The sequence below is a fragment of the Phaethon aethereus genome (genome assembly GCF_964289735.1).
Source record: "Phaethon aethereus genome assembly, chromosome: 1".
In the NCBI taxonomy this organism is placed as follows: Eukaryota; Metazoa; Chordata; class Aves; order Phaethontiformes; family Phaethontidae; genus Phaethon; species Phaethon aethereus.
The window spans coordinates 89,825,325-89,851,209 of record NC_138575.1 but is presented as its reverse complement, the minus strand read 5'-3'; the positions used below and the strand labels follow the sequence as shown (position 1 = coordinate 89,851,209).

The following is a 25,885-nucleotide window of genomic DNA, read 5'->3' as shown; positions in this document are numbered from 1 at the left end:
GGTTTGTTATACCTGCCTGAAAGAAGAAGACATTCTAGACTAGCTTCAGACACAAAATTTCTCCAAGTGACTAAGAAAAGCAGGATTTCCACAAATTTAAAATTAATTAGTAACAAGGGTAATAACCTGCAAGAGTTATAAGCCACAAGAGGGAAAAGCACATATACATGGTAACAGTTTCATGAGGAGCAGAAAAATCTTACAGTTAATCCAAGTACCATGAGACACTTCTGCCTATCTTCAAAACCATCAGGAATGGATAACCAAAGGCAAGAAGCTGGACTTCATGGACTAATAATCTGGGCTTACTGCACTGAACCTTGACTGCTAAAGCATCACAGCTGCGCAAAACCACACCAGACCACATTATGCCACGATGATTTTTTTTTTCCACACAAGCAACCTCCCTACTAATCTGCTCCTCAGACAAGAAAACTGTATTCAAAGGTTCTTCCCGCTTTGATTAGAGCTGAAATGTGTGCAAAACGTTATGAGGAAGCCGAAATGAAAGTGAAGATAATTCATTAACTGGTCTTTAATATGATTTTAAAGAATAAATCAAAGTTAAACAGAAGGTGTATCTACAAAGCTTCATGCTGAAGTATACTTCAGATTAAATCTCAAAAGGTTTTGGAAAGTCTCCTTGTTTCCCTTTCAACTACTTAGAGTACAAAGTCCCCAGCTTCCCCCCTCTTCCACTCTAGTCTTTAATTCCATACAACCTGATCGAGCTTCCTACTGAGAAGTATAGTGCTTCCTCCCCACAGAAATGCACCAACATCTCCCCAGGGAGTGAATTCACTCTTACTGAGACAATTGTGTCCAAAATGACCTTGAAAAAAAATAGTGCCAGTGCAAAGGCATGTATTAAGTAAATATTTATCTAACAAGGTAGAGCAATTTTCCTATGAGAGGAAATAAGAAAAGGAACAAATACCCAAAAATATAGGGCTTCAATGCCCTTTTTTGTGCAAGTGCTGACAGCATAGAACATACAAAGACTGCTGAGTGGGAGCAACTCAGCCTGAAGAGTTAAAGCACACACTCACTGTGTGGAGTCTTTTTAAAGTCATGTCCACTTATTTCAATAAATTCCTCATTCCAGTTCCAACGTGGGAGTTCTGAAGTGAAGTTAGCACAATGATGACAGCTGTACACCCAGTCACAGAAGACTTACGTCAAGCAGACCATGACAAAAGCTGTTACTCAGAGAACAACTGAGGGAACAATGAGCTAAGTGAGAAGTGGAAGGTCATGACGAAGATGGCTCATAGACCTCACAGACCCTGTAAAGGGTACATATATGCCAAGATACATATATGCCAAGAAATCTAATACTTTAAAAAAAAAAAAAAAGTTTAAAAAATTTTAAAAAGGTACTGCATTCAACATACATGAGCTTTACTGTAGGGGTTTGGATCTTTGATAGCTGGCAGGTACCTCCGTCTTCCCAGAATGGTCTGCACAAACCCATCTCTTCTGCAGGTCCTCACTGTCTCCCTCAAGAATTTCTGAATCCCTGTGAAAGGAAAGTGAAAGTTTTCCCTAATACAGCTGATGTTCCATGTTGACTTCTCACTGGGGTTACTGAAAGTGGTCTGGGACACCCAAGCAGCACAAAGGTAATTCTTTAAATTTCCTAGACCCTGTCAGTGGGCAAGGGCACATGATCACTCATTCGGCCTATTCACATCTCTGCTGGGAAACTTATTAAGACTTTTGAGGTGGAAGAGAGCGCATAGTGTCAGGATATCTCGCTGTGCACAAGGACGTAGGAAGTCCATTCTGCACAGTGCCCAGCCACAGAGGATCATATATGTATTATTGATAATGGAGAGGTCAGGACCGGGACCAGCACTGGAAAGACAAGTAGTAGGAAGGGAGTAAGTTGAAAGCAGAAGTCAGAGCCCTTGATGCCTCAGGCTGTCTGACTTCAGACTGTGTCACTTCAGATTCTAGGATTAAAAAACCTCACCCACCTGCATTCTGCAAGGGAAGGAGTGACTCCACTGAGAGTGTTAAAAAGAAACTTAGGTCAAAGAAAGGTGAGACAAGGGAAGAGTGCTTTTCACTGCAAGTTCAGGTACCAACTGCGCTACAGTGGAAAAAGTTAACTTCAGACAGTTTCTTTCCATAGCTTACAAAATATATAACAGAAAAAAAGCTATTCAAGATCAAGACTGACAGCATTAGTCAATTATTAGGTATGTAATTTAGCATGTCAGCCTGGCAATACATGTAAGTGAAAATTCATAAGAAGTGAAGTTACTACATATGGTACATTGTGGAGTTTGTGTTTATGCATGTGTACCAAAAGGGAAGAAGCAGAAAGTAATTTCAAATGGTCATGAAGGAGAGACTATCCAGAATTACTGGAGACTAAACAGACTTTTAATAGGATGCCATTTCTCAGCATATGTCTCCTCCAGGGGAGGTTTAGATTGGATATTAGGAAAAATTTCTTCACTGAGAGGGTGGTCAGGCATTGAAACAGGTTGCCCAGGGAGGTGGTGGAGTCGCCATCTCTGGAAGTGTTTAAAAAACGTGTGGATGTGGCACTTCAGGACATGGTTTAGGGGACATGGTGGCGCTGGATTAATGGTTGGACTTGATGATCTTGAAGGTCCTTTCCAATCTAGTGATTCTGTGATTCTGTAAAGAAACAAACCCTGAATCTTCAGAACATAATTTTCCAGCTCGTTTCCAAATTTTATGATTAGAGTTAGCTCTCATCCCATTTGCCCTCCATTCATTTTCTGATTGCAGCTCTTCTCTCTCTATAGCTTTCCTCAAAATTAACATGCATCTTGGAAATGCAACAATGTCTTTTTACAAAACATGGGAGAGCTGCTCTGAGCAGCTGGATAAAAATGTAAGGGTTATGTGCAAAACAGTTTAAAATTCAATGAAAGCAGAAAAGAGCAGAAGAGAGAAATGGTTACATTTAAAAATTATAAGAAGTGTGGTCTAAAGTTGTATTGCATATCCTTTGAAGCTGTGTGTTTTAATAAGGAAAAGAGTGTTTCTTATTCAGAAAGTTAAAACCTTTAAAATGAACCCCCAGGGCTTATTAATTAACAAAAAAAACCCCAAAATAATTAATGTAATAAGCAAATAACAAGGTCCTAAAGATTAATAAAACCAGAGTGTAGAGTAAAACATTATGGAGTATCAAATTGCTGTGTCCACACACTGGACTTTTTCAAAATGAAAAGCTTTTTCGAAAGAGATAGGAGTAGTAGAGGGCTAAGACAAATCTAGGATTTGAAGATACATGGAAAGAAGGGATTAAAAACAACTACCACCACCACACAGCCCCCAAATAGCCATATCCAAACCTGCGTATCTTGATTTGAAGGATTCAATGTAATTGGCAGCTTCGTTTTCATCAATCCCCATCTGCTCGCCTAAAGATTTTGCTCCTATTCCATAGATGATTCCATAGCAAATCTGCCAGAGGACAGTGTGAAGAACCGCAACCATATGGTGAGCCATGCAGAGAAAGCAGAGCCAAAACAAAATGTGATTCACTGGAAAACAAGCGTATGGGAACAAGGGCAAGCATTCAAGAAGACAGACTACATCTGAGTCCGAGCCATTCATGCTGCTTTTCTCCACCCTCACCCCCCAAAACCCAGACAGCTCCATTTGAAACATATTGAGAGTGGGAGGACATACAAAGCAACTACTGAACAATCATGACTGAACCCAAACAGAAAACCATACTACTGTGACTCCTTGATGTTTTGAATATCGAACCCTACTGCCCAGAAAGCTGCTGCTGAATTTTTTTCCTAAAAATTACCTGTTTAGCTTGTTGCCTGGTCCTATCTCCAACAGTTTCAGGATCAATCATTTTCCATTCTGCTGCGATGCTCTTAAAGACATCAGTACCCCCATTCAAGGCTTGAATGAGTCGACAGTCGCAAGACAAATGAGCAAGGATCCTCAGTTCAAGCTGGGAGTAATCAGCAGCCAAGATTAAGCCACCTGAAGTTAAGAAGATAGCAGAAATCATTATTTCATAAATTACTCTAATGACATTCCAACCACATGACACTCCATCCCCTGAGAAACTGAAGGCCTGGATAACATATACTTGATGGTTGCCATCATTTACATTTATGTCATATCAGTGCAAAGAGGATATAGCACATGCTACTAAACCACAGAACTTTCCCCTCACACATGTGGGGTAGCCTGAGAGAGGCATAACCACAGAGAGGTCCTTGCACCTTCTGCTCTGAAAATTTTCCACAGCCATTTCTATGCAACCTCAGTCTCCGTTTTCTTGCAAATATCTTTCGGGTTTGTTTCTGCCACTGCTGAAAGTTGTGCCAATAAAGAGTAGAAATTAAATCAGACAAATTATTGCCTGTTTCCCCAATGCCCAGGCCTGCCTGCTTTCCACCCAATCACTATATCTAAAATCCAGGTGTCTGTGTAGAAGTCTACCATCTGATAGGAAGATGGGCACAGAGATCAGACCAGCAGACTTGTACTGAGCCAGGGCAGGCAACATGAGAACTGACATTTGGATAGAAAGAACACTAGACAGAGTGCCATTTGTGTATTAAGAGCTGCCCAAGTATAGCTCTTTAAAAAATATGTATTCTTAAAGATGAAATGAAGGTGTGAACATTTGAATTATAACATTTGAATACTTTCCCCAGTTGAAAAGCTCTCCTTTACAGTCTTGTAAATAATTTTGACGGCATGCTAACTACTGCATTAGTTTTCCAAGTAGGCTGCTCAGTCAGATATATACTGTCATCAATTCTTAACTCTTCATTAGCTCTAGAATTTTTTGGTAACTATATTCTTAGCAATTAGCTGGCACAGAGCAGGATCTGGGCATTACCTGGGAATGGAACAAAAGCATGCCTCATGCTAACAGAAAACGGTATTCCTCTTTCTTCAGATCTGTCTTCAGCTCGAACCTTTAGGCCATGAGGCAAAATACTGGAACGCTTTCTACATCTGTGGAAACAAAGAATGATTGTTCTTCACCAATTTCTAAAACACTTAAAGATACATAATCATTTCTGCCACAAAGAATCAGTGAAAATAAGTGAGCCAGTAGCCTCTGTTCCACTCTTCTGGACAATCTATACCTAAATTTTGCCATGGGGGAACTGGACAGAGGCCACATGTACACCTGAAGGGATTTACTGACTCTGAACAGATTTAGGGATAAATCTTCCACGTACACTCAGGGCTTGGTCCAGAAATTGGATAATTCCACTTCAAAACAGCTAAGATGAAAGGCCCCAGATCTGTGATGGTGCGTTCCAGAAAAACAGCAAAGGAGTCGTACAGGAATCCTAAAAATTCAACACCCAACCTTAAGCACTAGTTCTTCTCAACATCATTCTCATACGCAGAATGCCTACACCAGCCCATACCTAGTAGAGACAGAAGAGATTTCCCCCACGTCAGCCTCATGACTGCACACGCATGCACACACACACTACAGTAGGCCTGTAAAAACACAGCAGAACTTGCAGAAGGCATGATCGTCAAACACCACGTTTCCTCTCTACAGACTGAGCAAAAAATTGCTTCAAAGCAACCAGATTTTCTTTTTCCAGAAGGCCAGAAGTGGCACCAGGCGCTCTGCAACCTCTCAGGGCTTGCTTAGCTCTCCTGTCCCACCAAGTCACTTGTATCTGCAGATGGAATCGTTTCCACCAGTGCACCCACTGAACAGTGCACAGCTGTGACACCATTCACACCTCCTACTCCCATCAGCACCAGTCTACCAGCCAGCCTGTTGGGTTCTTCACTGGAAGTCAAAACACCTTTGTAAGTCCTTGATGACTTATATGACCTCAGGTCAGGGATCTGACCAATTTCTTTATCAGAATGAAAAGGTATCTCTGAGATCAAGTTTCAGCAAAACAAAGCACAGAAAAGACATCATGCTCTCTTCTCTTGTGCACACTCTTTTCTTATACCTTGCCATTTCAGGGATGGTAGGGATCAAGGAGATGAAAGATTGCACAAAAATCACAGAAATAAATTTTCAAAAGAAATAAAGGTGAAGGACAACATGTGGGAACTGTGGAGAATCACACTGTCCAGCAGAAGTTCCCAGTTTAATTGAACAGTAAGGCTTTATACCATGATTTAACTTAGCTACACTTCTTCGGTCATAAGCTTCTTACAACAATAAAGAGTAGTAATAGCAATTACTAAGATAAAAAGACAGTTTGGACCAAAGTTCGGAAGGTCTATCAGACTTAGGCTGCATGACAGCTTCTTTTGTGCCAGCAGTCATTTCTGTGCCTTTAGGACTGCCCATCTTGCTAACACAGTGGCTGCTTAACTAAGGAATGTAGTCTCTAAAGTCAGCCTGAGAAGGTGACCTCTCAAAGTTCAGCAAGCACTCCACCCCTTGGATGGGCTGCTTTTCTTTTGGGAAGATTCTAAGAACCCAGCCCACCCTCCAACTGTCCTGCAAAGATGCTGCAAGCCCGAGCACTGCCAGAGCTATTTCTTGGAACAACGTTTCTGCTACCATGGCTAAGCCTGTTTCGTCTCCTGCAGAGAAACGGACAAGATCCTGCTCCTTTCCCATGACCTACTTGAGGCACAAGGATGTTAGATGCATGGTGGTAGGAAAAGACAGATAGAAGGGCCAAAAAACTTCTGAAAGTTCTCTCATTTTGCTATGGGCAAAAGATGATAAAAGTCACTCAGGTGACACATGTGGGACAAGAACCTGCATGGAAAGAGAAACGGAAAACCACCACCAAGAATGAAGTCCCAAAGCTCACAAGCTAGCTGCTAAAAGATCTACCTTGATATTTCACTAGACTTCCACACAACTGTTTAGGCATTGGCATGTAATGCTTTCAAAATAGGGCACTTGGTTAACAGAAACCAGATTTAGCTTTTGCAGGATCATTATCACAAATGAAATTATTAACAAAAAATGAAAATATTCATTCATGTTGCCTTATACAGGGAGCTACACAGCATAAACCAGATGAACTTTCTTCTACTTCTTCCACAATATCCTACCCTCTTTCAGAGAAGCTCTTAGAAAGTCAAGCCAGATCCTAACTTCAGTTTAGTTACTTTTCATACTCAGGCTTTTCATCCAACAGTTGGGAGCATAATGCTCATCTCACTGTAGTGTTTCATAAAGAATTTCAAAAAGCAAGTGGCTACATGGAGCCACGTGCTGTTAGTATTATTAGGTCTTTCACATGTCACTGATTTTTATGTATTTATTCCCCTGAAACTGTAAGAGAAACACTGAGTAAGAAGTCACACTGATGTAACAGCAGCCATGGGTGAAGTCAGAAATAAGAAATTTGACAACTTGACCACATTAAGATTAGAAAAGTAGGCATAAGTTTTGCCAAGATCCTTCTACCTGCCCCCAGAAAAAGCACGAGAATTAACATTTCCATGGGCTTGGGAGGGTGGGCTTTCTTCAATCACAGTTGGCATTTCAATCTCAAAATCTCTTGGCACATTCTGGATATTTGGCTCTCTGAAGGTTATTCGACCTGAGAAGGAAGACAAGGCAGAAATAAGTAATGGTCCAAAAGGAGTCTCTCTTACATGCTAATATGTGCAAGAAATGAATAATACTGCTTGGTCAACACAAAAGCTATTTTAGCACACAGAATCATTGGGTTGGAAGGGACCTTTAAAGGTCATCTAGTCCAACCCCCCTGCAATCAGCAGGGAGATCAATGAGGTTGCTCAGAGCCCCGTCCAACCTGACCTTGAATGTCTCCAGGGATGGAGCATCTACCACCTCTCTGGGCAACTTGTGCTAGCGTTTCACCACCCTCATTGTGAAAAATTTCTTCCTTATATCTAGTCTAAATCTATCATCTTTTACACCTAGACTTTTAGGGCAGATTGATGTGAAATAAGTATTTCAGTATTTTCATTTGGTTGAAGGAGAGCATAGGCTTAACTTCCTACCTTCTCCCCATACAAAAGCTGCCCACGCACACATGAAAGAATTAAAAAAAAAAAAAAAAAAAAAGAGATCAGTGAGGATCTTGCATGTGTTTCTTTACCTGTAGCTGTGTGAGTCTGTGACACTGGATATATTCTTTCCATTCCCAGTGCAGAATTCAGTCGCTTTTCCCTCTGTAGTGGAAACACCACTTTAGTAATGGCATTGTTGATCCTCCTCCATTCCAATATTAACCCTGGCAATGGGTGAAGTGTCTTTAATTTCTCCAAAACATCCTTGTGGGGAGAAAAGGGCACAACTATAACTAACTGCCTTAAAAGCTTTATAAACACAGGTTTTGGAGTTCTGCTGGCAAAAGTGACTCCACCCACAGTGAGCTTCCAGTGTCACTGCTTTAAAATTAAATTGATACCCCCTCCACTTATACCGTCTACACCTGGGCAATCAAAGCACCATAAGACACAGCTGCAGTTTTATTATACACAAGAAGGCAATCAATTCTCTTTAGACTTTTGCATCCTCATCACCACTCTTAGTCTGCACCAACCAATACATCACCTGAAATGATCAAATAAAGCATCACTTGCCATAGGTCCCCTATGATGTCTCCTCTTGCCCAGCATTAATGCTCCTCCTCCATCTTCTTGCATATTTTTCTCCCTGCTCTCTCCTGTCTGTACACTAGGAACACATAAAATGAAGCCCTTGGCCATGCTCCTTGAAAGACAAAGCTGATCACTAGCAATCAAATCCTTTCAGTTAAATCAGAAATATGAAGAGACTAACAAGAATTCCAAAGCACAGTGGCATGCAAACATTTCTCAAAATAACATTTTTTTGTATGCAGCAGGCAGCTGCAGTCTCATCCCTCCACACCACAAAAGGAGGAAATCCTCACTTTGCTTCTTGCTCCCTGCTCTGCCACCACCACCACACTCACTTTTTCACTGCCACTTGAGTTTTGGTAATCAATACTTGTCTTCCAAGCACTGACTGAACAAGGGGAAACTAAGAAAACAACACAGATTAATGAATCCTGAAAACAAGGATTCTTGTTATTACTTGTCTGGCAAGAGCACTCATTAGCCTGCAGCAGTTGGTATTAATGCAGCTCCACAATATTTATCAACTGGCAAGCATATCGATAGCCTTCATATATATATAAGCTTTTGATATACTAAATTTGATAAGCCATCAGATCAGCCATTCTGAAGACAAATTCTCCGAAGCACAAAATACAGATATGGTAGTACCAGCCAGGGAAATTATTGTATTTAATCACTATGGTATTTAAGTATCTTTCAAGCTGATGTTGAAATATTCTTCTACTATTGACTTTAAAGAATTATTGTCCTATTTTGGTCTTACATATGGTTTGGGAAATCAAATTCTGCCTGATTTATTCTTATTGAAGACCACTATTTATAGTTATGTCCTCACTAAACTCAGGCTTTAGGAAGAGTAGGAGGAGTTAATAACTCTGCTAACAGAGAAGGCAGAATCCAGTTTGAATTTCCAGTTGTGACTGGAAGAGAAAAAAGGCAGTTACTTTCATTTAAGTCAGCATACCTAACTCTAGTGTATCCAAGCAGCAGATGCATGAAGTAAGAGGGAGTTATTTTACAGTCACCTTCAGACTAGAACCAGACTTTACTGTACCTTGGTTGTACTAAACTGCGTGCTCAATCTAGCCCCATTTCCTTTAGCCGTTGCTCTTCTGGTGTAACCCAGAGTTTTCTTGTTCCTTTGAACTTTCACATCTCCATTTTGTGGCAACTTCAGCTCCAGGAACAAAACCTGAAAAAGGGCAGCATTTCAAATCAGTTTCTGCATACTACTCCCATGAAAAAACAAAAGCAACTGAGCACTTAAACAGCTCATTCCAACCAGAGGATAGTACAAATGCTTCAGGTAATTAAAAAGCTGATTAAATATCTCTGCTATCAGTGTCTTTCCTCCTTGTTTTAATTAACTACAAAATGCAATCTAAAAATCTCATTTTCTGAACACTTTGAGTTCAGAGGTATGTTTTTAGAAAAGGTAATTAACTCCATCCAGTAAGTGAGCTTACTGCTGACAGTCAACTGAAATAAAATGTGGAGTTAAAATGACTAAAAGTGGGAAGAACATTGGTGGGAAAAAAAGAAGTGTTAACAGGGAGCAGGATTCAGAGCAACATGAATAACATAGGAGGTGGTCACAAATACCTTTTATAGAATAGCCAGAATATTAGTTTTTCTAAAAAATGGCTAAGAACTGGAAAATTAAGTATATGCTCACTTGTTGACAGACACAACACAGCTCTTCATTTTTCATTCTATGTTTCTATGTAGCATTATACACTATTTAGTAGCTATTGTGTTTAACTTCACAGCTGGCAAAAGGGAATAGAAGCTTTTCTCTCGCACATTTTTGTAGCACAAAAGTTTTACTGACACAAAATTGTAAGGGTAGAAGTTCTACTAACCTATACAAAATACTTTGCATGATTCCTAACAAAATTTCCACATGAGAAACAGGAGTCAGAAAAATATTTCTTTCCCCATTTCTATGAAGCAGGATGAAATTAGAGCTGAGCATTATTTCAGGAGTTCTAACTCAGACCACTGTTAGTGAGCAAAACTTCTGCATTTGCAACAAAGGAGGAATATTTCTGTGGAACTTTTTAGTGATGGCTGCTTGCAAATTTTTACTATTTCCATATAAAGTACAGCCCCTCAGCAAGAAATTCGTATATAGAAAAGAAATATATGGGGGAAAAAAGCATGCACAGCAATTATAATCTATTCCTATGATTCCATATAATGTACATTAAAAAATACATAGCAAAGTTCTTCAGGAATAAAAGTATTGCTAATTTACATAGAAATTTGTTTCTTAGGCTTTAAAAAAAAATCAGTTCAATACAGGTTCTTAAAAATAGACAGTAGTTGACTCAAAACTTTTAAAGCAGTCTTTGCCTGTATAGGGACAAGGGTAACAACGCAACTTATTCAGTATAACTATTCTTAGACTCATACTACATGATCTCATGCAGAATACTGGTATCACAAAAAAGCTTCTCTAGTCCTGCACCATTCATCAAAAATATTCCAAAAGCCATTTAATTGGCAGATCATCTCATGCGCCATGAGAAGCCAAGTTCCTGTACAAACAACATACTTACTTCCACTTGGCTTTTTAATTCCACATGCTTATTTCCCCTTCTACTTTCTTTATTTCTGCTAAAGTTAGCAGAAATCAGAATGATCAGTAACAAGCAGTAACTGCCTGCAGTTACAGGCAGCAAGCTCATACAGAGTGTAAAGACAAATCAACTCTGAACCGAGTTCAATTTGCGTTCCATCTTTTCTTCATACGCTGTCTGCCCAAGAAGGTTTTTTCTTAAGTCTAAGCAAAAGCCTCTTAGGGTAACTTCTGAGAAAGTTCTCCTCCTCCCACCCTAACCCTCACATACCTCTGCAATGTCATCAGGGCTGGTCAAGGAGAAGCTGTGGCCTGCCAGCTGATATGCCTGGGTCTCAATCTCACTCAGTTTAGCTTGCATGACCTGTTTCTGAGTTTCATATGCTGTTGTGCTAAAACCAATGCCGTTCAGCTCCAACAGAGCCAAGCAATAATGAGTGGGCATCTCCACTTTAGAAAATACATCTGTAGTAAGTACAAACCCCAAGAAAAACTTTTATAACATCAAAACCAGACCTACTGTAGATCAACAGATTCATAAAAAAACAACTGGGGAATCCTCAGGTTTTAAAATTCTGAATGTGCTGACACACTGATATCTTTTAATATAGATTTAGTATAAATACTTTTGTTTCTGGAATATTTCATAGTAAGAAATATTTCATAATAAGTACTCCAGAACTTTTATCACAGAAGTATTTAAAAGAATAACAATTTCTGTCAAGTATTTACTTTCTAAGAAATATACAGCTCTCTGTATATCAACATTTTATAAACTGCAGACATGCTTAATGTAAAGCTTTCTAACTTGATACACTTTTATTCCACCACCCACATCTTTAAAAAAATATTCTCAGATTTAGTTGTCACAACCATAAATGATGCGGTAAACTTGCAAGAACAGACTTCAGTGAGACTGGACCCTAACCTTAGGCTTTGGATACAATTTAGGGGAAATAATCATAAAGATCACCAACAGGTATGTGCTTTTGGGCAGTTTTTTGTTTGCTTGTTTTTAAACAGAGGCAAGCATTCAGCAACTATTGGTGCAAACATACTGGATCATTCACTATGGGATCACAAAAGTTTCATGGACATGACACATACATGGCAAATAATCTTTATATGGGCAGGCCAAAGAGCAATAAAACTCCTTCAGAAAACATGTGAGGATTTTAGGAACTGCTTCTGACACAGAAATGCAAAAGCTCTTGAAAATATTCATGAGAAACCATAGACAGACCCACAAGTCCCCTCAGAATGGCCAGAGTACCCACCTGGGAGGTAGAGATCTGCTTGATTCAGAGCCTTAAAATAGACTCTGCTATAGCTGTAACCAATGGAACTGGTGGATATTTGGGATATAAAAATTATATTTAAATTTGAAATTTAATTTAATTTTTTTAGCAAAACAGATGTACTTCCAAAGGAAATTCCTTCTTTTCTTTTAACAAATGAACATTTTGCCACAGAATATACCTAGATAAGAACTTCCAAATCTCCTCTCTTCTCCATTGATCATTCACCCTGTGGTAGCACACCTATCATTACCTCCATCTTTGCTCCCAAGTGGAGGAGCTCTCTTTACCTGTCAGATTTTCCTTCTGTAATTCATTATGAAGTTGGTTCATGACATTGAAGATAAGCACAGACTCTATAGCGGCTCTGTACCGCCCAGAGTGATCTCCGCTGGCACTAAGCCCCAGACTCTGCACCCCTTGGCCAGTGCCTACCCCTTCCAGTATAGGTAGCTCGTTGGGGAGAAAGTTAGTCACCATGTTGTGAAGTGTACGTTCCTTAGAGCCAGAATCAAGCAGCCAACATGCAACCTTAAAAAGGGAAACATCCATGAGATCTTTCTTCTATTTTAGTCATAATACAATATAAATATTTAACTGGGGGTTAATGAAAGGTTATAGTGCACATTATTTTTCTTCATTTGGCAGGCAGACTGGAATAATTTCTGGTAAAGTTATATGATTTCAGATAAAACCTTCAAGAGGGCATATTCGCACTCAAAGCTAATTCTGCACATTTGAAAACCTTATCCTTTGTCAACTAAACACATCTAGAAGTGTTGTCCTCAGATGTTTTCATTTATTAAAACCTAACACAAATGGGATTAAATACGAAAATCAGGATCAAAACATGTTTAATTTGAAAACTGACTTTGTAAAAATCAGAACTTGCTATTGATCTAGGATACTAGTCAAGCTGAGCTCTCCTATTTTTGGCACATCAGCACTAATACCAAGAATTCTGCAAGGCAAATTTTATTTCGTGGTAAGCCTTACACCTCCCACTGTCTTTAAAGCTATTTCGCTTATAGCTGTATCTCAACTTTTTGTTTGAAAATCGGATGAAAAACAGGTTTCTGCATTGTCTCTGCCATGCAAGAAGGTAAAAAACACATGTATATACATGGGGAGTGAGGGGTTGTATGTATATATTCATTGCATCACTAAAATGAACAAATATTAGTATGACTCCATTTAATACATGGAACAGCACATGGAAATGTGCTACTTTTATTGTTCTTTAATTTTATCTTGAAACTGTCTATCATTATGAAAAGCTAAGTTTGTCCTTGTGGTGAACACCTTAGCTACTTTAATATTAGCCATGATGCTATTCAGCCCATGTGTGATGCAAGCTTTAAAAATCAACACCAGAAATTTCTATGCATCTAAAACTTTTCCTAACAAGGACAAGAAGGTGCTTTTACCTCTTTCTAGTGTTTCATTTGAGTTGCAAATTGTACATGAACCTTTTGAAATTACATGTAAAACTTTGTTTTGTTTTGAGAAAATAGTGATAGTAGGGTGGTCCACACATATAGCAGGTAAATCTTTTGCTTACAGATCCTTCTGCTCTCAGAATCAATAATCTGACCAGAAGCATTTCTGCCATTTCAGTCACAGGCTTCTCATAGCAACAAAACAAGAGTTCAGCCCTGTCCACTGGGACAGGAGAGATATTTAACCTCATCCTTCCCACCCAAGCAATCAGGTGTGAAAGATTAACGTGTTAACCTATCACTGAACCTGCTCTGTTTCTCTTGCAGGCACCATGAACACACACAGCAAAAGACATCTCTTCTAAATACTGTTCTAGATTTCCCACTGGAAAAAAATTTCACTAAACCCCCTTAGCAGGTATGCATATTCAAATCTAAACAACAGAAAGAAAGTACCAGAAGGTACTCCTGTCTTTCCACTGGTGTTTTTAAACTAGTAGTTTTACCCAAGCTAAATTTCTTAATCCTGCAAACCTTTGGGTCCTCAAAATTTCCTTCCAAGGAGATGTCACAAGCCATCACCAGAGTCTTGTAGTGCTGAATGAAGTTATACATGACAATAGAGCGCTCCTGCTTGGGCTTATTCTGCAGGTACAGCTGCAGATGATACAGCCTCTCTGTTACAGATAGGTTTTTGTCCAGAGGTGGTGGCGCCAAACTCATACTGATTTCTGAGGCAGGAAATAAAAGCAAAAATCATTTTTACCCACTGCATGATAAGAAGGGCAAGAGAAAATTCTTGAATGCAATCACCTAAAGCACAAAAACTACAGTTGGACTATGAACAAACAACAATAAAGCTATACCAATATTATATATTTTATCAAACCAGACAAGGCTCCCAAAAGCAATATGCTGTGTGTGTACTACAACACAAAGGAGAGCCAGGACTGAAACCCTAGCCACTAGCCCACATAGCACAGACTGGGTTATGTTCAGCATTCAAATGTCAGATTTGTTCCAGAAGGCAAAAATTGGAAGAGGTTGAAAGAGAAAAGCTAAAGAGAACATGGGAGTAAGCTAACATTTTAGCAATATGCATGCTCAGCAGTCCAGTGCTTGAGCCAAATACCTGGCCTTATTATGCAGCAGCATAGATCTATCCACAGCAACATGTTCAAGGGTGTTCAGCACTTAAGACTGATGAATAATATGGCTAAATCACTCCATCACACAGCTGAGCTGCATTTGAGACACTCAAAACACTTCCAAGACACTCAAAACACTTCCAAGAACCTATCTGCTAAAGGTACTTTCTTGAAATGTGGTGTCATGTAACATAGCACAGCCTGTCCACTCACTTACCAGTCTGGTCTTGTATCTGCTGCAAAGAGATATAGTAGGCATCTTTTCCACCCCAACATACTGCCAGACCAACAACCAAGATGTCTTCACAGCCTTGGACAGGAAATCCATCATCTTTAACTTGCATCCACTGAGGAGAACTTACTAAAGGAATAATTTTTAAGTTACAATTATAAATGTCATCCATAAATACAGAAGAGTTTGGATCCTGAAAACATAAATAATACAGTTGAGCCTAAATTTCTTAAATGTGAATATATACCTTCATTTTTATCTATAGGGAGAAAAATCTGTGTTTCTTTTGGGGAAAAAAAAATGTTTAGAATAGCAAAACTTTTTCTTAACAGAAACAACCACCCATATAGCATCCCTGCAAAACTCTGGCCTTTCCTAGCAATCTTTTCAAGAGTTGAGACAGAGGTGTATTCTCTCCTTTCACTCTGAAAAACATTTCATATTTGTCTGTCAAAAATATCTTTTGATAGTTAAGAAATGTTGTTGTTGTTGTTATGGCAATATGACAGCAAAGAATCTAACTCTGCTTAATCTTGTTACTTTAAAGGAAAAGTATCTTTATACAGCAGCAAACTGCAGCATATGAATACTTCTGTGGGAAAAAAAGAAATGAACCAATATTACAACAATCCAGAGACTGATCTGAATTTCACACATGCAGATATTGAACCATGTTTACTTTTCACAAACTTGAAAATATTCCAACCTTGGTTCAGAGGCAATCCCGCAAGTAACACTGCTCAGTGGAGACTCAGAACAATCTGTACAGTTTACTGTCAAATATATTATTCATTTTAAAATACACTAAAACTTGTTCGTAACATTGAAAGATACACATGATAAAGGGACTGCACAACACAGATCCATTTCAAAATTAGATACACAAGGAAACGTTAAGAATATTTAGATGCTCTCACATACAAACAAGCTGCTAACACTTCATTACTATCACTAAAGACCTACCAATGAAATCCTTGACACCAATTCTCCATCCTCTACTACCACTAAGTTCCTTTGCTTTACTGAGACTGACAATATTCAATTAGTATTGGGAATTTTCCTTCTTTTTTGCAAACCTTTTCCTTCTCCACTCCCGCTTTAACCTCAAGATGCCACCCTGCTGTTCACAAAATAACACGCTGGAACATGGAACTGACCTTTTTTGAATTTGCCACCAATAGTTGATTTGGGAGACAAAAGACATTTTGTTCTTTCGCATGCCACCGAGATGGAGAATCTGCTTTTCTCCTTCCATTCTGCAACAAAAGTCTGGAAAAGTGCTTTGTCGCTTGCTACATCAATAATAGTGAAGCTTTCAGCACTTAAGGGAATGGGTGGAAAAACATCCTGAGATAGCTGCAGTGAAAAGCCTTGGTCTATAGTGGAATCATCTTTCATCTCATCAGTCTCAATTGGGTCTACGCTACCAAGATTGACCTGGAGTGTTTCTACCTGCTGCTCTGCATTGCCCTCGCTATTCTGCTGTGGCTGAATCAGTTGCCCTTCATTCATGCAGGTGACTTGTCTCTTCCTTGCAGATTTCACAGAGAGAGAAACAGAACCCTTTGGAAAAAGCTCTTTGGGGGGTGTTGGAGGAATAAACCCATTATTACTATCTGGTGGAAGACAGGATGTTCTGTTGCTTCCCTTTAGCGGAAGTGTTATGCAGCCTGTTTTCTGAAGATCCAAGTTTTCTGTTTTGTTTTCTTTAACCTTGAAAGAACTTTTTAAATCCTGGCAAGTGGGCAAAGGCCATGGCTGACAACAGTCAGATTCAAAAACTGGATCTGGATCTTCATTAACAATAGGAGCAACTAACTTTCCTTTCAAACAGGAGCTTACTGAAACTGGTTCAATGCCTGAGGGACTAGGCCATTTGTCTAATGCATCCTGCAGTCCTGGGCTTAGTTCAAATGAGTGTTCAGCCCACAACACTCGATGGGTTTTCTTCTTTTCTAAAGCTTGCTGGCTACTCTGGAGCTTTTCACCTTGATCTCCTACTAATTCCTTTGGTCTGGAGTCATTGTTACAAATCACTGGGTTTCTTAATCCTGGCTGACCATGAAATGTAGAAGGAAGATCTTCCAGAAAAGATGGGGAATTTGCATGATCTAAAACTTCAGCTATTAGATCAGAGAATGCTAGAGACACATCATTACGCTGCACAGGATCCTCATGCTCTTTCTGATTGCCACTGACATCAAATTTATTCTGAACAGGTCTAAGGTTCTGCAAAAGACCATCTGGAGGAAGCATAGCCTCTTGCTTCTCCACAGGGTCCTTTTTGTCAGCTTCTGTGATGTGAACAGCTGAAAGGTCACTGACATTACTGAAGCTATCATCAAACAGCAAGCTATCACTCATATTCAGGCTTGTTTCAGGGACAGGGTAGCATTCTACTTGTACGATGTGCTCCCTGCCAAAAGGGGAGATTGCTTTCGTAAGGTCTTTAGACACACTCTCCCCTTTCACTGAATTTTGGGTCTGGTAATCTTGTAGGAAACTGTGTAGCTGGGAGTCGGTCACTGAGAAATCACTTTCTTTCAGGCAAGGTGCAGATTCTATTTCCTTTGCTACAACCTGTAAATTAATGCCTCCAGACTCCAAAGGTTTATTACTGCAGTGCTGAGCTGTGTTTTTTGTAACATTATTTGTTGTGATAAGACTCGATAAGCCCAGTTCCCTAACTGTTGCAGCCAGCCTTTCATCAGTTGCATTCTCAGTCCGTGAAGTGCTTAGTTTCTTGGAGATTCCCTGCTGTGGTATTGCTGCCAGCTCTGAACCTTGTACTCCCTGCTGTCCTGTGATTCCAGCTGTTCCCTCCTGTTTTATTATCATCTCAGTTTGAGTATCCAACGGGAGGCTGTCTTCACAGTCTCTAGAGTCAGAAAACAGATCAGAGGATGGACCATTCTGAACATCATTTGCATTGCAAATGCCTCTGGATTTTATTAGAGAGTCTTTCAGAAAATCTTTAGGATGACTGATAGCTTTCTGCAGTGCTCCAGCTTGTAACAATATTCCATTGGGCTTTTTGCTCCCATTTTTGCTACCATTCTGAATCTGAATATGGCAGCATTTATCCTCACCAGGACAAAAATCCACAGGCTTCCGTATCCTGTTGCTACTATGGACGTGTCCACTTCCAGAGCAGCTAGCAGTTACATTACAGTGATCTCTGTCTAAAGACATCTGCTGCTTACCAATCACCTCCTCAGCACAGCTAGCATCCATTTGCATTTTATTAATTTTATTCCGCTTATCATCAGTATTTTCATTTCTCTGTGTCCTAGAAGTAGCAGGTATTACTAGACTTTCTACATTACATGTCTCCACATTCATGTGTGGAGTACCCTGCAATGTAACAGGTGCCTGAAAACATCCTCTCCCCTTAGGCATGCCTTCATTAGTGGTGGTAGGCTCTGTAAATAATCCTTCCACTTTATCTTTCCTCCTAAGATTAATTTCCCCCAACTGTACACAATTTGAGACTTTGTTGTCTTGAGTTACAGATCTTGTTTCCATAAATTCCTTATTATTTTGGTCTGGAAAAAAAATACCTTTAAAGGTGGTGGGGTGGAAAGCAGGTGGCTTTTGTATGTCTATGCTAAGCATATTTGAATCTTCAACAAGTGACCTCTGCAGTTTTGAAGCGGTATTTTTATTCCTAGTCCGGTTTAAATGCGCATCCGTACTTTTTATCAATCTAGAGGCTAAAGACTTTGTTCTCAATGTTAGCGGTTTTCCTTCTTCAGTAGGGAGTTCTGGAATTCCTCTTCTGAAGTCAATCTTGGTTTTGACCAGAGAAATTCCTTCTACATTTTCATCATCTCTGCACATATTTGGCCGTTTTCTAGCACTGTACACAATATCATCATTGCCTTTCTCTGCTCGAGCCTGTCTCCTGCCTGGGACTTCACGCTCAAATCTGGAGTCTTCTGTACTACCACTTAGTCGCCTTTTATATCCCTTTTTAGTATTTGATAAGTTTCCAGTCTGAGAACCAAGGCCATTACGATGTTGAACTCTGCACCCTTTTTTGTTTGACACCCTAGAAGACTCAGAATACTGCTCTCCATTTGATCTACGTAGTCTGTCTTCCAGTTCTGACACACTGCTGATCATAGAGGACGTATCAGACTCGAGAAAACTCTCTGGGTTCCACTGCACTCCCATCAAGGCCAAATCCTCCCGAAGAAGTCCCCTGGCTTCCTCCACAATGAGGGAAGCCGCTTCTCTTTCAGTTAAGCCTTTCATTCCAGCCATCCAGATGCTGCGCACAGTCCGACGCTCCTCTGCTGATTCTTCATCTTCATCCACAGCCCTACGAGCACTATGGGAAAGGTAACAGACAGATGTAAACATTTGTGCAGAAAATAACAAATGACACAAGGAGCTGGCACTACTCTGCTCCCATTTCAATTAGTTTCACAGCTTCCTAACTTCACAGAAGCACTACATCAAAAATACAATGCACTTAATAGGAAATAACTATGTCAGTTTTCTATATGTGAACTGGTGTCGATGACAGATATTACTGGCTGCATACTCCAGAAGCATTACTAGGTTTCTGCGTCCAAACATGTACCCCAGATGAGTCCCAACTCCTCACTAGGGCAAGATCCAGGTCTGAATCAGTCCTTCTCCATACACTGTTTTCCAAAGTAATGAAGCTTCAAGAGCATGAACCAGACAGGTGTCATGGCTCAGTCCAACAGGTACTTGATCAAGGAAGCTTGTCATTGCACTAACATGAAAATCACAAAAGCACTTCAAATGATATATAGTAAAAAATCATCAACTCATTTGATCATATGGTAAAGCTGCCTTTTAGAGGCAGCAAAAGGTCTCCAGAGAGCATTAACAATTCACCCAGGACTAAACAGTGCATTGAAAAGAGGAATAAGAAGAAAAGGTAGGTCTCTCGAACTTATACTGCAAACAAAAGATGCTTCTATTAATTTCAAAATAATCATTGAATGACTGTGATCAGTCACAGAGACCTACAAGTCATTTCTAAATAATGTTTGGCACCAAGTCCCAAAAGGTTGCCATATTTAATTACAGGTTTCATCCTGCAATCCTTCACCTTACAAACTCACTCCTTTACTTGACTTCTGGACTTACTGATTTCTCACCTTTTGAATGGTACTGAATTCTTCAGAGCAGTTGCCACATCATCAGGACTGGCTTTAGCCAGATCAGCCACCGTGACAAACCCAGCGTTGTAAAGCATCCTAGCACGCTGTGCATTCAGCAGAGACACTCGTACCAGGTCACAAAGCTCCCTATGAACCCCAAAAGTGAGGCGGCTCTGGAACTGAGAGAGCAACAGCTCCATGTTGTGCCAGCCCAGTCGATTACAGAAAACCGTTACCATTCCTGGAACACAGAAGTTACATCAATGTCTTCACTCCAGATCCAGTTCTACTAAGCTGGACCCATTCCCTGCCCACCCCCATCTGAATGGGCATTCTCTTTACATTTCTCACCTTCCCATTACCTACAGAAACTAACTCATGTTTATTATAACTATGATTAGGAGCTGGTCTCACAGAACTCAACATAATGTAGAATTAACTAGCTTATCAGTGAGGTAGACATTCTGAATGACAACTGCTTTTCTGAAGATGCTAATCTTGAAAGTGTGAAGCAGATGCATATCCTGTAACAGGATTCTTATGAACCAAACACACTGAAGAAAAGAAGACAGAAAAAATAATGATGAGAGGCACCAAGAGAAGCCACAGTCTTTGAGGAAAGCCGGCTCTCATGTCCATAACATCGGAAGTTGGCCTGCAGAACTTCAGTTACTGAGAGCACGATAGGAGGTAGCAAAGCCTGTGATAAAGGTTACAACTGCAGTCCCCAGCACGTGGGAGGAGGAAAAGGGGAGGGAAAAGACAGTTTATTACTCACACATTGCATCTACAGAATATGAAAGTAACTGAAAGACACAGCATCCCTCACTATTTTTATAGTGATTATAGAATACAGCTTTTATCATATCTCTTAACTACATGTCATGTCAACAGTTCATTTTACTTCCCGAATTACTTTTGTTCCTGAACTAATCTACCTGATTGCTGAAAATTATTAACATGGGGAATAGAGAATTATGAAACTGCTACAACAAAAAGTTATTTATATTACCAGAATTAATTTAAACTACTCTGCATCAGTTGGCGTGACCTTTTAATTTTGGGGCTCTGACTCATGCTGCAACCCACACATAAGGTTTGGTAAGTGGAGCTAAAACTGTTTTAAAAATTGAAGACCCACCTATGGAGTAATGGAGGAATTAGGCAATAGGAAAAAAAAAAAAAATCTCAGTCACATGGTGGGCTGTTACTTCTATTCCTACACAGCCCTCTTACGGAAGTTAAGTTAAAGGTGACAGCTATCTAACCTCTTGTTACCTGGTGATAAATGACCCAGAAACAACTCACACTGTTTTGAAAACTATAAACTTATACTTTCTGGCCAATTAACTTTGCAACCCAGAGAAAGCCATGCTAAGTCTTAGAGACCCCAAACTTTATTCATGATGAAAGATACTCTTTCCTGACAGAGCAAAGCTTCAGAATGGAATTTTCGTACTTAGTATTGAACAAACTATATTCCTGCACAGTACACAGATGATTTCCACAGACTTCAGCATGATACAGCACTGCTTGTTTCCACTCGGCCAGCCCTCATCCCATGGCACACACCTCAAAGCAGGGGCAACCACAGATTAAGCTGTAAAGCTGGAAGTAGTTTTACAAGACTGACTGTTGCTAGTACCATACTGTGGCTATCTTATCCCCATATCTGGAAGGAAAAAAAACAGACCAGCCTAAGACTCCTGGGGATTTTTTGCCCAGACAACTCACCTGCATAGGTGGCAGCAGACTGCTGCAAGGATTGAAGCTGGCCACGACTACATCCATATTTCTTGGTCATATCCTTTAAGGGAACCTCACTGATTAAATCCACAAGGGCAAGACTGGTGAAAAACCTGTAGAAAAAGTACACGTGGGAATAAAATGATCATCCAGGGCACATTAGTGTACATGGCAAAATGCACTGTGATAGCATAGGACAGAATGGTACTATAGCATAGCAACAAAAAAGAAACAGGGAAGATGGCTTCCAAAAACATCAGCACAAACATCTTGTGCCAGAAGTCCAAAGCAGACCAGGTCCAGGTTCTCTGAGCTATCAGCTCACTCAGCAAGACAGCCAGCTCCTGAAAACAGACACAAAGCCTGTCCCCTCCACACGTTATAGCCTCTAGTCTTTGCACACTGACACCCGTTTGTGGCTACCTTTTGTGGATGGCCATTTGTCTATGCTGTTTCTCTGTTTTAGCTATGATTTTGCCTTTTACAGAACGAGCCAGGAAGCCTTCTTCAATTCCCACCAACTCAGCCACACGCTTCATTGAGGCAGGCAGTTTCTCCCATAAGCAGAAAAACTGGTACCAATCAATTGTGGTCCACTCCTCATACACTGGGGTGACCTAAAGAAAATAAGACAATGCAAAAAACTATTTCAGAGAAACAAACAGAACAGAGCTCTGCGTAAACAAAAATACAGTCTAGGGATTGTGGTTAGAGCATCCTACGCACTACTGTGAGGCACTGAGTCATAACCATGTACCCTGAAGAAAGTAAAAGCTCTTCTAACCTAGTTTTTTTTAATATTTGCACAGATGAGATCTGACTCATATGGGTACTGTAATGATTAAACAATTTGGAGTCTTTGTCAGATTGCTCCCTAAATCCAAGCCACTAGAAGATTTTTAAGCTGCATCTTTATTCTCCTTTAATAAAACAAAACTTTACTCTTTTTTAACAAAACTGACAGGTATCTATCAGCCTCTTAAAACCACTAGCAACCACATTAACCACTGCCACAGCATCCGACAAAGCAGGATGGAACATAGATTTTGCCAGAAGTCACTGAAGCTTTCATCTACCTGGAGTACAAGAAGTCTCAGCCTTATTAATACCAACAAAAAGCCATCCAGAGAATACACATACTTTCAGACAAAAAAACGATTTTTTTATCATTCAGTCAGCACAGAGTTAGTTTCAGTATGGGGAGACAAGATGTCTTCAGATTTGTATCAATATACTGGAAGATTAATGAACCAACAGCTGTTGCGGAGCATTTAACATAATACAGAATGCCAGATGCCTATGTAGTTGTAAATCATCCATGCCCTCTTCGTCTGCTGAGAAGAACGAGAGTTATTAAATTAAGGTGGGGTCTTTTGTTGCTTGTTGCTTTTTTTTCTTTAAAGAAACTCTTTTCCTAACCTAGCAAATACTTACTTGTTTTAAACAACTTTCCTAAAATACAGGGTCTTGGAATTCAGTCTCATATTTGTACAAATACAAGATTCAAGCCTAAGAGAATTAAAAAGCATTATAGCAGATAATTTCCCTGTATCCCATAAAGAGAACAATTCTCTTCAGAAAAAAAAGAAAGGCCACAAAAACTAAACAAACATTTTCAAAATGGCCTTGAAAATGAACAGACTTGCAAGAAAGTGTTTGAGGCTAGCTTAATGGAAGGGAATTTCAAGAACATTTTGTTCAACAGTGTATTTGATTTAAAATAACATTAGCCAAGCTGCTGCAATTAAAAAGTACAGGGTAAAAAAATACATTGCCATCACTGTCTCTACTCCAGAACATGAACAAAATTCATCCTCTTTTTTTTCTGTTTTGGAGATGCAAACAGGGAAAAAACCTCACTGGTGCATGACAGAAAACAGTCCACTTTGCCTAGTAGAAAACAAAATATAACATAGTCCTCTAAAACAGAGATATGGGTATATATGGGACACTAGTAGAAGGAAAAAAAAAAATCTATCAGTAGATTTATTCATTAATCTATTAATTAACTAGGTTAATGAACACAGCAAGCAGAGACAGCCCCCCTCAATCCCTTGCGCCCCCCTGTCCCCTAGCTCAATAACTCCTGTAACAGCAAACATATTCTCCTTGGGGTCAACTTTTTTTCAGGCAAAATGCCTCGTAAAGAGAACACAATTTGTACTTAAGGAGGCTGAAGACGACTGTCAAATTTCGGATGATTGCATGATGGACCTCTGGCAGCCATGAATCCTAGGATATTCACTACAGCTCCATCTTGTTTCCTTACTAATCTTCACAGGTTCATGGTTTCCTCTCCAAAGGTCTTAAATAGCATTGCTTAGCTTTTTAAGTGTACGTGTACATGTCTTTTCCTTAGTTTTGACAGTACAAAATACAAAACACAGAATGAGGAACCTACCAAATAGACAATATGCAGATCATTCTCCAGAACAAAACTTTTCATAGCTCGCTGCAGGTCAGCAAAGATTTCCATGGCTTCAGTTGGTGAAAGAGAAGAGGAAAGAGTAGCTGAGCCAAGATGTGTTGGATGATAAACCTTTGCTGTTAAAAAAAAAAAAAAAAAAAACACACATACAAACCAACACACACAGAGAAACACTTAAGTGCAAGTTTATATCTCATTTCGGGTTGCAATGTATTTTATAGATTTCAATTCTACTATTAAGGGAGACCTTATCGCTCCCTACAACTACGTGAAAGGAGGTTCTAGTGAGATGGGTGTTGGTCTCTTCTCCCAAGTAACTAGCGATAGAACAAGAGGAAAATGGCCTCAAGTTGCATCAGGAGAGGTTTAGATTAGATATTAGGAAAAATTTCTTTACTGAAAGAGTGTTAAAGCATTGGAACAGGCTGCCCACGGAAGTGGTGGAGTCACCATCACTGGAGATGTTCAAAAAATGAGTAGATGTGGCACTTCAGGACATGTTTTAGTGGGCATGGTGGTGTTGGTTTGATGGTTGGACTTGATTATCTTAGAGGTCTTTTCCAGCCTTAATGATTCTATGAACTTTTCCCAATTGCTTTTTCAAGAAGAAATAGCATATTTATCCATTCTGCAGATAGGAAATGGAAACAATAAAAGGTTTAGACTTGCTTAAGTCTAAACTAGCCTTTTTCAGAGGTCAAATCTCAAGTTTGGATCCCTCTAACTACTCAGACTAACAGCTGTGATAGCTATTTGAACAAAAAACACTGGAATACCATCTGCCATCCTGCCCAGGAGTTATCATTTTAAGTATTTCTTTCTTAGAAACACCAAATATCTCCTGTTGTCTTTTCTTAAAAAAAGAAATACAAATTAACCTGTAATGGGGATTCTTACCATTACAAGGAATCATCCTTAGCCATTTTAAGAAAATAGCCAAAATCAGAAAAAAGTGCAACCATGTACACCAAGCAGTTCTAGAAGAGACTTGTACTCTCTTAGAATGTACTCGTTCTTCAGAAAGACAAAAATCAGCCTACAGTTAACATGCACAGATGCTGTAGTAAAAGTATGCCTTGTTTAAAGATATTCGGGGAATTTGTAGACTAGGATGCATCAGCCTTAGAGGAGATGTGCAGAGAGAGGCCTTCCAAGAACACGTGCATGTGAAAAATGTTATAGCAGGTAAAAAGACACCCTCCAGAAAGCTAAAAAATTCTTGATACACATGATTCTTTAAAATAAAACCAGAAATACACAGAAGTCCTCATTATAAAGATACATTGAATATCTACCCAGCTGCAGAAGATTTCCTGATTCAA

The 25,885-nt window shown here is 39.6% G+C and overlaps 1 protein-coding gene across 1 annotated transcript in view; it reads right to left on the bottom strand.

The window, feature by feature from the left end:
• POLQ (DNA polymerase theta) overlaps positions 1-25,885 on the bottom strand; it is a gene marked incomplete at both ends in the record, with an annotated part of 54,797 nt that overhangs the window by 6,702 nt on the left and 22,210 nt on the right. The window contains 16 exons of the mRNA XM_082014014.1: positions 1,395-1,519; positions 3,339-3,450; positions 3,806-3,990; positions 4,862-4,980; positions 7,385-7,520; positions 8,046-8,220; positions 9,605-9,742; positions 11,403-11,596; positions 12,720-12,960; positions 14,403-14,599; positions 15,234-15,377; positions 16,406-19,581; positions 20,387-20,630; positions 22,124-22,248; positions 22,559-22,752; positions 24,537-24,679. Of these exons, the coding sequence (XP_081870140.1) occupies positions 1,395-1,519; positions 3,339-3,450; positions 3,806-3,990; positions 4,862-4,980; positions 7,385-7,520; positions 8,046-8,220; positions 9,605-9,742; positions 11,403-11,596; positions 12,720-12,960; positions 14,403-14,599; positions 15,234-15,377; positions 16,406-19,581; positions 20,387-20,630; positions 22,124-22,248; positions 22,559-22,752; positions 24,537-24,679 (5,648 nt within the window). The remainder of the gene's footprint in view (positions 1-1,394; positions 1,520-3,338; positions 3,451-3,805; positions 3,991-4,861; positions 4,981-7,384; positions 7,521-8,045; positions 8,221-9,604; positions 9,743-11,402; positions 11,597-12,719; positions 12,961-14,402; positions 14,600-15,233; positions 15,378-16,405; positions 19,582-20,386; positions 20,631-22,123; positions 22,249-22,558; positions 22,753-24,536; positions 24,680-25,885) is intronic.